Here is a 12,718-nt window from a genome sequence, read left to right as displayed (position 1 = left end):
TCTAGACCTCGAAGAGGGAGCACCAAGGAGGGCCTGGCACCTGGACTGTGGACTTTATCGAGCCTCCTCCCAGGCTCCCTGGATCCTCCGGCCACAGATTCTCTCAGATGTTAGTCTTATCTCCACCCCACCCTCCCAGTCCCGTTTATCATTTGTCAAGAAAGGAGAGGACAAGGTGACCGAAAAGTTGTGTCCCCGCCCCCCCATCTGGTGGCCTGGCATATGACTTCTGAGTGAAAACACGTGTTCTGATGCCAGGGGACACTTTTTCCAGGCGTGCTTTCTGGCTCGGGGGCGGGGACGGGTCTGAAAGTGATCCCGGCATACCTGGGGTGGGGAGGGAGCGTGGGAAATTATTTCCTTCCCTCGGGGTGCCTGCAGGACTGTCCCCTGACCCTCCCCCTCTTACACCCACACCTGAGGCCATCCCTCCTCCTCTGGCTTCCACAGCAGCTCGGGCAGCCTCTGGCGTTGAGTCCTCACACTGTTGTGTTGAAAAGAACCCCTTTAACCATGCCTCTCCCCTCTAGATCAAGAACTCAGAGGCAAGGACATTGACCTTTCTGCATTTAGTGAGTGCTCTTAAATGTCGGTACTTAGGGTTCCCAGGAATCAAAGGGCGGAAATACACACACCTTGTAAACTGGCTCAGAGCACTGGGTTCCTGCGTGGAGGTTCAGAAGCAGGGGCCTGGCATCTGTAGCCTTCCAGCCAGTGCTCCTGGGTTACTGCTCAGTGTTGGGGGGCGGGGGGACCGACTTAGGGGGACTGGGCTCTGAGCCCAAGCCTGGGGCCTCCCAGGTGGCTGCTCCTGTCCCAGAGTGAGGCTCTTCTTGGCTCTGTCCAGGGGCAGATGAAGTATAATCAAAGGACCGAATAACTGGACTTGTATGATGTGCTGTGAAGTAAATAAGAGTCTGAGAGAAGAAATAACAGGTGGGTCTACCTCCAGTGAGGGGGCGGGAAGGCGGGGCTGGGGAGAGGACGCTGGAGCTGAGTACAGGGTGCAAGTGGGGAGAACCCGCTTGAATGGGGAACAGCCTCCAGGCAGAGGGAGCAGGTTAGCAGTCTGAGGGGGAGGAAGCTGAGGGGACAAGCATGAGGACAGAGGTTGGTTGGGGTGAGTGGGAGGGGCTGGCCCAGGGCCCATCCTGCCAGGGGCCTATTGGGCCCTGGGAGGAGCTGGGGTCTCCCTCTCATTCCAAAGGGAGGTCTTTGGAGGACTTGAACCAGGTGGCAAGCAGCATGATCTGGTTCTTGGAAAATGACTGTCACTATTGTGTGGCAAATGGATTGGACACGGGTGAGTGGGAAGTCAGGAGGCCAGCTGTGAGTTTTGCACAACTGAGGCCAGATGTGACACAGATTGGTGGTGAGAATCGCTTGCCCGCTAAGACTTAGGTGATGAATTGGGTGTGTGCATGTGAGGGTGTGTGTGTGCAGCAGGGTGTGTGCGTCAGCGTGTGTGTGCACGCACGTGTGCGTATGGGGCAGGCAGGGAGAGGAAACTGGAAGCAGCTTCCAGGAGAAGGAGTGGCCTCCAGAGAAACACGGAGTCATTCTGGAGACGGGAATTAACATGACCAAGGATGGATTGTTTCTGAATGGGTAAGTTTAGAAAGAATCGTGTTTCTCTGAGATACACGTGAGGCATTCCTAGTGGATGTGTCAAAGGAAGCGGCTGGAGACAGTCACCAGATGTCACTATCACATAAGGCCGATGTTTGGAAGTGCCTCTTATCTTCCTGTCCACCATACTGGTTATTTATCGCTGTAAAACAAAATCACCCCAGCACTTAAGAGCTTAAAACAGCAACTTGTATTATCTCTCAGTTTCTGAGGGTCAGAAGTCTGGAGTGGCTTAGCTGAGTGGTTCTGGCTCAGGGTCTCTCATGCAGTTGCCGTCGCAATGTCGGCCAGGGCTACAGTCATCTGAAGTCATCTCCACTGGGTCTGGAGGGTCTGCTTTTGAGACAGCTTCGCTCACATGGCTGTTGGCGGGAGGCCTCAGTTGCTTCTCCGTAGGGCTGCTTGAGCATCCTTATGGCGTGGTGGCCGGATTCTCCCAATGAGAGGGCGGGAGAGAGAGAGAGAAGGCGGGAGAGAGAGAGAGAAGGCTTGTAGGACCTAGTCTCAGAAGTCACATACCGTCACTTCTACCATATTCTGTTCATTAGAACTGAGTCACTGCCCTGGCCGGGCAGCTCAGTTGGTTAGAGAGTTGTCCCGATACACCAAGGTTGTGGGTTCCATCCCTGGTTGTGGCACATACTAGAATCAACCAGTACATGCATGAATAAGTGGAACAACAAATTAATGTTTCTCTCTCTTTCTCAAATCAATTAAAAAAATAAAAAAGAAGAAGTGAGTCACTAAGTCCAGCTGTTGCTCAAGTGGAGAGGAACTGAGCTCTACCTTTATGAAGGGAAGAATGTCAAGGAATTGGTGGGTATAATTGAAAGCTATCACTTCCACCAAAGCAAAATATTTTATATTTTGTTGTTCACTAAAGCCAGGGTCAGTAAGCTATCACCCACATGCCTGGCACGTGCTTTTGCATGGCACATGGGCGCTGCTGGAGCAGGCCAGCACAGGGAGCCATGGAGACTAAGTCACAGTGTCCCCCTTCGTCCCAGCCCCCCTTGACTCTCAGCGCCTGTCTACATGGCCTATTGTGTCCTGCTGCCGCCCAAGGTGCACACTGGCTGCCATCTGCATGTTGGAGACTCTGCTCTTGGCAGCTGCCAGGCCACTAGGTAGTTGGTTACTTAGCAAGTCACCTCGCCTCCAGCCAACTGCCCAGCTTGAGATGACACCCAGTGGGCCAGCCGCTCTGGTCCTGAGAATGTCTCCAGCAGGTGGCAGCCACACAGAAGCATGGAAGCACGCCCACAGCTCGGGCAGGCCTGCCCCAGGCCAGCAGGGAGGGGCAGGCCCTGAGCGTTCTGTTCCCTTAAGTAAGTACCCACATAATATCTTCCATTTTGCTCGTTGGCCTGCAAGGCCTAACACGTGTACTCTCTCTACCGAAAAAGTTTGCTGACCCCTGCAGCAAAGTAGAAGGTTTTTCCAGGAGGAATTTACTTTTCCACTGTGAATCTGATGGCTGACATGCTCACTCAGCACCTGGACCACTAAGCACTGGAGAAGCAGGACTCTGACCACACTCTGTGCCCCACGGTCCCCTCTGTCACAGTGACGTCATTGCTGTCCTCTCCTCTCACAGTCCCGGTGTTTACTTCTCTGCACACGCTCAGTGGCTGTGGACAGGGAAGACGTGTGCTCGTGATTCTGCTACAGCCGGGCTGAGCTGGGTCCCCAGCAGGGAACTGGACTCAGGTGTCTTCCTGGAGCTGTGGGTCTTCGTGTCAGATTCAGGGAGGGCCCAGACGAAAGCCGTGCATCCTCGCAGTGGTCGGGGGAGTCCACTTGGTTGTCATGTGTCCTCTACGAAGCGGCAGCTCTGTTCGTGTCGCGGGCCTCCAGCCTGGATCCTGCGGGTTACCTTCTCTGTCCTGCTGGGGTAGAGTATATCCTGCTGATACTTCTGTGCTGCTGGAGAAAGTTCATGCTTAGAAAATTACATTTATGTGTTTGCCCGAAAGGCTGTGTTGACTGGAGTTTATGCTACAAAGAAGAGATTAGCTTTGTAAATTTGCCAGAGTTTCTCTCCCCTGAGCCGCTAAGTGACTGGCACCTGTGTCTGTCCCTGCCATCTCCCTCTTCTCCGGTCGCCAGTGTGGCTTTGTTTCTGGATCAGGGGTCTCCTACTTGTCCTGGAGTGACTCATGGGCTATTGTTGTAAAGCCGCTGTTCCAGTCTCATGGGGCTGCTGTCTCCTGGGTTCAGGCTGAACGTGTTTAGTTGTCTAGGGAGGCCTGGACTCAGTCCCGTCCTATACAAGACACCAGGGGCTGGGCTGGACCTGGCCTTTAGGAACTGGTATTTCCCAGCTTCCTAGGATCTCTGGACATTACACGTAGGTTCCTAGGAAACATGGTCATCCCTTACTGTTCTCAGAGTCTCCAGTTTTCTTTTTTAAAAAGATTTTATTTATTTATTTTTAGAGAGAAAAGAAGAGGAGAAAGAGAGGGAAACATCAATGTGTGGTTGCCTCTCACACGCCCCCTACTGGGGACCTGGCCTGCAACCCAGGCATGTGCCCTGACTGGGAATCGAACCGGAGACCCTTTGGTTTGCAGGCCCTCGCTCAATCCACTGAGACACACCAGGCAGGGCGAGTCTCCAGTTTTCATTACACACATTTACAAACAGAGCACCTTACAGGCAAGACCCTGATTTAAATCCTGGCACGTTCAAAACCCTCTTAATGGAAAAATAGGACCTCCTTCTCCGCTTTGCAGAACACAGGGAAAGTGGTGAACATGGTTAGAAGACAGACAGGAGATACCCTTCCCACCAAAATACTGAGACTGATCATGATTTACAACTGTCTAAAAATAGAACCGAAAGCCAACAAGGAGAGACTATTCCTCTAAGATGGGAACTTGAATTACCTTTCTCCAAAGTAACGCGCAATGATTTTTTTTAATGTGGGGGCAGTTAATGTACAGATCTGGTTACTCCTCAGGGGTTCATTGGCCTAAGGAAACGAAAGAAACTCAGCAACAGGATCTGAGCCGCGGCTGGCTGAGCGAGAGCGCGCACAGCCCAGCTGGCGAGCGGTTCTTCCGGCTGTAATTACTCCTGCTGGCTGGGCTGTCCACAGGGCTGAGACGCAGGTCACTGCGCCGGCCTTTGTGGTTGGCTTTTACGTGTAGACTTGGAGGATGTGCAGCGAGTGCCTCTAAGAAACTTGGCTGCCTGATTCTCTCTTTCAATTTTTTTTCTCCATTACTGGCTATGGGCTTCAATCTCTTGTTTTCAGACTGATGCTTGGCTGGCTTTTATGTCAAAGCCTTATTAAGACCTTTCCGGCTTAGGCGTTCCTGAGCTGCAGACAGCAGGGGAAGGGAAGTGGTGAGAGGAAAATGAAGTGCGGTGGGTCTGGTTCTGGGTAAAGGAGATGCACACTCCGCCCTGTCTCCCACGCAGTGCAGGTGTAAAACCTGGACAGAAAATGCGGGGCAGCCGGAGGGAGACTCTGGAAGGGGGCGGTTGCAGGAGAAGGAGGGAGGACTCCAGAATTCAGTATCACAGAACCCGTGGCAGCCTGGAACCCAGAACTGGACATGCAGACACCTAGTTTTGCTCCAGGATGATGAATGCTAAGAGAGGGATGAATCCCTGTTGCTGTTTTTCTGTTTGTTTGGTTTTTTGTTTGTTTGTTTCTCCATCCTCTCCTGCCTCAGCCTGCATAGGATTCTGGTAGCAGTGTGTGGGTGGGAGAAGGTGGGAGTGAGGATCTCAGTCACCCAAAGCTTTGAGGGAGGGCACCCTTCCTTTCTGACCAGGGTGAGCTGGGTGTCCACAGAGGGTGGAGAAAACTCTCTTTGCTTTCTTCCTCCCACAGCCCTCCCGCTGCTTGGCCAGGATGAGGGTGCATTTGTAGAAAGTACACAGCAAAGCAGGGTAACTGAAGCCCAGGTTTCAGGCATCTGGAAGGACCAGGGAGATCATGGAGGTGGGGGGCTTGGGAGAGCAATCCCGCAAGGTCGACTATGAACTTCTGGGCTCATCCCTGAGCCGCACAGGTGGATCTGACCCTACCCAGCTGAAGTCTGTTAGAAGAGAACGCCGGCATAGACCATCGCCCGTCACAGACCAGTGTGTGGACCAGCTGAGTAGCGTGGCACCTCGAAGGCCCCTCTGACGGGGGCCGCACTCCACAGAAGGCAGGCTGGGATGGGGGCTGGACTGGACTGAAGTGGTTACCTACTGTGGCGGTTATCAACGTGTTGCCTCCCGGCTCTGAATGCACCTTCAGTGTATGTGCTCTGTGAGATACAGTGGAACCCTTCAAGTACTTGTCCTTTAAAATTTCTCAGTAGGGGGCAGTGTGGTAGGAAGAGGCTTCCTGCCTCTTTGAGTGTGGGCTGGGCCTCTGCAGTGTGGGCCACTTACTGGAGTCTGCCCCAGCCACAGGCCCAGAACGTGGTCCCTTTGCAGCCTGGCAGCCTTGGCTAGCAGTGGCCTTTCTGCAGCCCCTTTGACCCAGGAAACAGAGCCCCCGTGTAGCGCATGTGCCCAGAAGTCCTCCTGTCCACCCTCGTCCCTGGACTTGCTCTGCATCCACAGGGCCTGCACACAGCTTCCTGTGGTCTGATGGGTCACAGACCGAGCTGCCAATCATCTGCCAGTCCTTGTGTGGCTCACATTCTGAACGCCTCCTGCTCTGTCTGTTCCTGGGCTCCCCCTGCCTGCACTCTGGGATTGGCGGGTGGTGGTGGCCTATTAGTCATCCAGCAAGCCAAAGTAGCCTGACCAAACCAGGGATTCCTCTGCTGTCCGGTGGGGAGAACTATAACTTCTAAAATGAGGTCTGAACCCTTTCCTTGGGTGCTCTCCATCTGCTCTGGGGAAGGTGTAGAAAGACAGAAAGTATCAGCAAAGAAATAGGAGATATAAAAAACCAAATGAAATAAACAATAATTGAAATAAAATATTCCCTGGATAGGCTTACAAAACACAATGGAGGTAACATAGGAAAGAATATGAAAGTAAAGATAGATTGCTGGATATTACCGATCTAAAAAAAAAAGAGAGAGGAAAAGAGATTTACTAAAAATAAATAGGGCCTCAAGAATCTATGGAAAAATACCAAAAGACCTAATGTTCGTGTTACCATCATCCCAGAAAGAGGGGTGAAAGAGTACAGTGCAGAAACAAATAGTTGCAGAAATAACGGTTGAACATCCTCAGTTTGGGCAAAAAGGTCAAATCTACTGATTGGAGGAAGTAGGCAAATCTCCAGCAGGATACACCCAAAGAAATCCATGCCTAGATTCATCATAATTACACTACGGAAAACTCGACACGAAGAAAAAAATCCTGCAAGTATGGAGAGAAAAATGATGCACTCCCCATGGGAGAATTATGACTCACATGAGAGCAGATTTCTCACCAGAAACCACGGAGCCTAAAAGAAACAGACACACTATTTTTCAAGTGCTCAGAGAAAAGAATCGTCAACTCAGGATTCGTTATTCTGCAAAAATGTTCGTTCCTCAGGAATGAAGGTGAAACAAAGATATCCTCAGATGAAGGAAAACAGAGAATTTTTCCAGCAGACTTCTAAAAGAGTCGGTAAGGGGAGTCGTTTTAGACGGAAGGGACAGGAAAGCGGAGGGAAACTTAGGACAATGGGGACGAAGGATGAGCAGTGGGCGTGGTCTGTATCTTTCTCCCCGTGAGTCCTGTAAAATAAGTTTGCCGATGGGCAGCCAGTCGTGTAACGCCCACAGGTAGAACGAGTAGCACAGCTAGCACACAGAGGTGGGGGCACAGGGCGCCCTGAAGGGCAGGAAGGTTTCTGCTTCTCACGTGCAGTGGTGAAGTGTCGCTTCTAAGTAGACTATGAGGAGTTAGGCAGGTAGGTATCTTATATTCCCTAGGGCAACCATGACAAAGAAAAGAATACACCAGAAAACAGGGAAAAGCACAATAGAAAAAAATCAAATGGAATACTAAAAAACATTCCGAAAACAGAAACAAGGCAGGAAAGGAAAAGAAAACAAAACAGGGATCAAACAGAAAGTGAATAATAAATTAATTTAGACGTAGGTGGTAGTCCTATTTGCAAACCTATCAGTAATTACTAAGTGTAAATTGACTGAACACACCAAGTAAAAGACCTTGTCAGACTGGGTTACATGAGTGACCCAGCAAGATGCCGTCTACAAAACCCCACATCAGATATAAGCACGTATTTAGGTGAAAAGTAAAAGGATGGAATCGAGTAAGTGAAAAGACAATTAAGTCACAAAACTTTTGCAAACCATATATCTGGTAAAGGACCTGTATTTAGAATATATGCAGAACTATTCCTAGTCAACAAGAAAAAGACAAATGACCCAATTAAAAAATAACAAAGGATCTGAATAGACATTTCTCCTAAGAAGATATACAAATGGCCAAAAAGCACAGGAAAAGATGCTCGGCATCAGTAGTCATCAGGGAAATGCAAATCAAGGCCACGATGAGGTACCGCTGCACACCTGGGATGGCTCTAATAATAATAAAGAATGACAAGTGTTGAGAACATGTGGAGGACTAGAATCTTCACACACTGCTGGTGGAAATTAAAACGATGCAACCGCTTGGGAAACAGTCTGGCGGTTTCTGAAGAGGTGAGACTTCGAATTATCGTGTGATCTTCCAGTCTCACGCCTGTGTATGTTATTTACACAAGAGAGCTGAAAACATGATGTCCACACAGAAACGTGCACCATTTGCTCCTTTGTCAGAAATCTTCAGGTAGAAGGGCTTTAAGGGAGACAAAAGACAGTCTCAGGTGTCAGAACTGAAAGGAAAGAGGGGACTATTAGGGTCAGCATTTCCGCTCTTTACCCTAAAATTATGGACTGCAGACGCTCAGCTGCACAAACATAATAAGCCAGCTTTCCCACCATATTGGCAAAGCCATGTGATGGAGAGGACACACTTGAGTCAGAAGGTTAAATATTTGGTTTTGCATCCCCACTGACTGCTATTAGACGTGTCTGGAAGCGGAGCAGAGAATATTCAACAGCCCTTCTATTTGTCAGCCAACACTCCGTGTGTTTGTGTGAAGCAGGAAATGGATTTAGCCAGATTTCCATGCTGTAGGTCGGGGTAGTTTAAAACAGTCTCTAGAAAGTTATTTTACTTAGATCAGGGAGATAACTATAACTTAGTGGAATAAACTGAAATGCACTTTTATGTCCTGAAAAAAAATTTTTTTGCAGTGTACAAATAATCACTTAGAACAAGCAGCAAAGATGATTTGTGAAAATAGAAAGAAGAGAGGAAGCTCATTGAGAAGGAAGCATCCTGGATGCAGATCTTTTATTCACTACTCATTCATTCATTTACTCACATATTCATTCAACAGATATTTATGGAGCACCTACTACGTGCCAGGCGCTGTGCTATGTCTCACTAAGATGTGATAGCTAGGACGTGCTTGAGTCGGGCTCTCCTTGCACTTGGGAAATGCGTGAACAGGGGCCAGCAGCCTGTGAGGGTTCCTGTTGCAGAAGAACCTCACAGGACATGTCCCCAGGTTGTGTGGTCAGACCCAGATGGGAGAGTGCTCGGCCGGGCTCTGCGCCATGTTTGCTTGCCTTACGTACTGGTGGTGAGTGTGTAGCCTGAGCTAGCCAGGGCTGCGTGTGTGTGTTTTGGGATGAACTCATCAAACTCACCCTTCAGTATGTCAGAACCTACCGGGAAGATTAGAGGCTACTAAGTTCATTAGAATATGGGACCATGAAGCTTGAGGAGAGCCAAGGGGATTTGGGAACCCACAGTCCAGCTGAGACAGGCGTGGCGTTCCAGAGATGACCCCAGGGTGAGTGTCGCCCTTTGGCTTTTACACAGAGTACTCTGGGGCCTGAAGAACGCCAGCAACCTGCCACCCTGAACTAACAAGGCATTTCATCATTGCTTGAGACAATCGATTCGTTCCCGCCTCACTTTACAGTTGGCGGTAAAACTATTTTCTTCTGTGTGTGGGTGCAGCTGACATATATGTATATTTTTAAACAGGTAATTTCATGCTCTCAAAATGGGACATAAAGTGGTCGTGTTCGACATTTCTGTCGTCAGAGCCTTGTGGGAGACGCGTGTCAAGAAGCACAGAGCTTGGCAGAAGAAGGAGGAAGAAAGACTCGAGAAAAGCGCTTTGGAAAAGTAAGTTTTCTATGCTTGCTTGTAGCTGCTTTTGTGAACGGGGCCCGGGCAGGCCACTGTTGTATGGTGGAGGGAGGTGTCTTTCTTCTGGGGTTTCTCACTGTTGGTGACACCTGCTTAGTGGACATCAGCACCTTCACGCTGTTGCCCAGAAGGGACATTCGATTCCTACCAGCTACCACCCTGGGCTGCAAGGACCCACATACAGCCCAGGCACCAGCAGGGGGAAGGCAGTGATGACGAGATCATTAGGTCCCCTACAGCCGAGTTGGGCTCACGAGACTGACGCCCTCGTGCCGGGCGAGCCATGGACGATGGCTGTTCCCTACCACGCATGTCAGCCCTCACCCAGGAGCCAGATAAGATTTGCTGGGCGATGCCATTTTGACTCGACTGTAATGATGTGATCTGTAAGCTCACTACTGTTATGTAAACTCATGAGACATGAGCAAAGGTGAGTTATCCTGTTGATGAAAACTTAATCGAGCGTTTTGGAAAAGCTACATTTGTGATAAATACGAACCACCCAATTGAATTAACACCGTACAAGACTGATGAAAATAGGACAAGCTAGGAAAGTCGCACATCAGGTGGCTTTGCCTGACTGCGATGTTTATCCCCTGTGAAGAAACCCAAACCGGGACTCTCGGGCGAGGCCTGATGGGTGTGGTTAATCTAGGAAAGGCAGAATGGGGTGCTGATGGGCACCCCCTTTCGGGAGGGAAGTCCATGACCCTGTATCAAGTTGGCAAAGTGGGACGTATTTCTGTGCTTTAAGTTGAAACAAAGTGTGTCAGGGGTGACTGTCTATTCCTGGTCCTCCACTTTCATGAACTGTATGGATGGAGCAAATACCCAATCTGCTCACACTTGATAATTAAGCGGCTACTGTAAGTAGGGGTCATCTTTATCCTGAGTCTGAAAACAGGGACGCGGGGACCTAAGTGACTCGCCCACACCCTTTCCCCTACATACAGCTGTCATCGCAGACAGCTGGAGCTTCTTTTCTCTTGCCACTCAGCATCTGTACTGCGTCTGGCCATGGAGAGACGGGGCCTGTATCTGCAGCCTGTTTCTGACTTGCCCCTTCTAGAAGTCCTTGATCCTGCCGGCCGCCGAGCCCCTGAGCAGGGTCTGGATGCTTTCCCGAGAGTGGAATGCACCAAGTTCCTATCAAAGTGGGCTACCTGTTTTGGGACAATGTCTGTCTGATGGCTTTGAAGGAAAACTACAACACATTCTATTTTTTAAAAAGTGTATTATTTATTTACTTTTAGACAGAGGGGAAGGGAAGGAGGGAAGCATCAGTGTGTGGCTGCCTCCTTTGCGCCACCCAGTGGGGACCTGGCCCACAACCCAGGCATGTGCCCTGACTGGGAACTGAACCAGCGACCCCCTGGTTTGCAGGCCCGTGCTCAATCTACTGAGCCACACCAGCCAGGGCCACACATTCTGTTTTTGTACCTCAGACTATTAGCCTGTCAAAGCGTCGGAGCAGACGCCAGATCCCTAAGTGGAGGAAGGCCCACCGCATGCAGCTCACTGTTCTAACGATTGTGCGGCACGCAGAGGGCAGCACGCTGTGGGTCACAGTGCCCCGAACTTATGATCCAGCTGGGGGGAATAAGGCGTAAACATGGAAAGTTGTAGGTCAGACAATGATCAAGAAGGTACTGAGGAGCAGTGGGGGGCGGAGAGGGGGCTGGGGCGCTGAAGAGTCTGGAGCCAGCTCCAGTGTCCTACTGGACCCCCAGATTATAAAAATAGGTCCACCCGCAGGAGTGAGGTTTCCCAAGGTGGCTGACGGGCGACATTCTCAAGTCAGGTATTTTATAAACTGGGACTGCCTAAATGTTTCTATCCAAATGCGCTTGAAAGATCAGCACATTCCTGCGGCCTTGCCTTTTTAAAATACTTGGGTTGGCGCCATATGCTATCCAAGGGAATTGTAACTAATTAAATGCGTAGGGAATTTTGGGAGAACTGTTAGCCAGGAATTCCATCTAACTCAACTCTAACTTTTAAAAGTCAAAGTTGCTAGTAATTCCCAACTATGAGGTTTTACATTTCCCCTATATTGGCCACCACGGCTGAGGGAACAAGAAAGGAGGGGTCGGGCGAAAGCAGGACGGGGGTGGGGGGTGCCGGGGGTGGCGGGGAGCATTGCGCCTGTGCCCGCGCCCAGGTGGCCTGCTTGGGGTTGGTGCGGGCTTGGCCTCGGAGGCTGACTGCGGCCTCTGCGGGGCGTTTTAGGATAAAGGAGGAGTGGAACTTCGTGGCCGAGTGCCGGAGGAAAGGCATCCCCCAGGCGGCGTACTGCAGGAATGGCTTCGTAGACACCGGCGTGAGGCTTCTAGAAAAGATCGAAAGGAACTCTCTCGTAAGCCAGAGTTCCCCTTCCAAGGCGGGAGACAAAGGGAGCAGCCCGTTTGTGTTTGAACTCTCTGGGGAGCAGTGGAAGGTGAGTCGGGGTGTTCCCGTGTCTGCAGCCAGCAGGGGCTAGTGCGGCACTGCGCTGATGTCAGCTGGGAGCTCCAGGCCTTGACCTTGGCCAGCAGAGCGCACTAGCCTGGGACGATCTGCTTTGAACCGGGTTCTCGCTGTCCTCTTCCGCAAAGACAGTGTCCTCCTGGAGAGAGCAGCGGAGTCCACTTGGATCCCTTACAGGCTGCGAGCGGCCGGACCCCAGCGGCCCTGCCCAGGATGGCATAGCCTTTAAAATGATTAAAGCTGCTGCTTGCCCCCTCCCCACTTAAAATAACCCTTGCCTTAAAAAAATTTGAAACAAACGGAGCCTTTTACCCCCTTAACACTCCCCAGTGGGTGGTGACTTTGCTGCCCCATATGCCAGTTCCCCCCACCCCCCACCCCAGATTTTGGGGCCAGGACAAACACATCCCCTCTTTCTTTCCTCAGTTTACAGGTG

The 12,718-nt window shown here is 50.7% G+C and overlaps 1 protein-coding gene across 4 annotated transcripts in view; it reads left to right on the top strand.

Annotated features, from left to right (window-relative positions):
- Nucleotides 1–12,718, top strand: part of LRRC2 (leucine rich repeat containing 2) — a 29,163-nt gene that overhangs the window by 2,335 nt on the left and 14,110 nt on the right. The window contains exons 2-6 of one of the 4 annotated variants that reach the window (XM_045200199.3): nucleotides 6–109; nucleotides 848–936; nucleotides 2,363–2,445; nucleotides 9,649–9,792; nucleotides 12,046–12,253. In XM_045200199.3, the coding sequence (XP_045056134.2) occupies nucleotides 9,668–9,792; nucleotides 12,046–12,253 (333 nt within the window). In that variant the 5' untranslated portion in view covers nucleotides 6–109; nucleotides 848–936; nucleotides 2,363–2,445; nucleotides 9,649–9,667. Of the gene's footprint in view, nucleotides 1–5; nucleotides 110–847; nucleotides 937–2,362; nucleotides 2,446–9,430; nucleotides 9,452–9,648; nucleotides 9,793–12,045; nucleotides 12,254–12,718 lie in introns of those variants that run through there. The other 3 variants (XM_045200200.3, XM_024566161.3, XM_045200198.2) reach the window with 3 other exon arrangements.

This window comes from Desmodus rotundus, chromosome 8 (assembly GCF_022682495.2).
Source record: "Desmodus rotundus isolate HL8 chromosome 8, HLdesRot8A.1, whole genome shotgun sequence".
Classification (NCBI taxonomy): Eukaryota; Metazoa; Chordata; class Mammalia; order Chiroptera; family Phyllostomidae; genus Desmodus; species Desmodus rotundus.
Note: the sequence above shows the minus strand (reverse complement) of the source record. Positions and strands in the feature narration are given on the sequence as shown.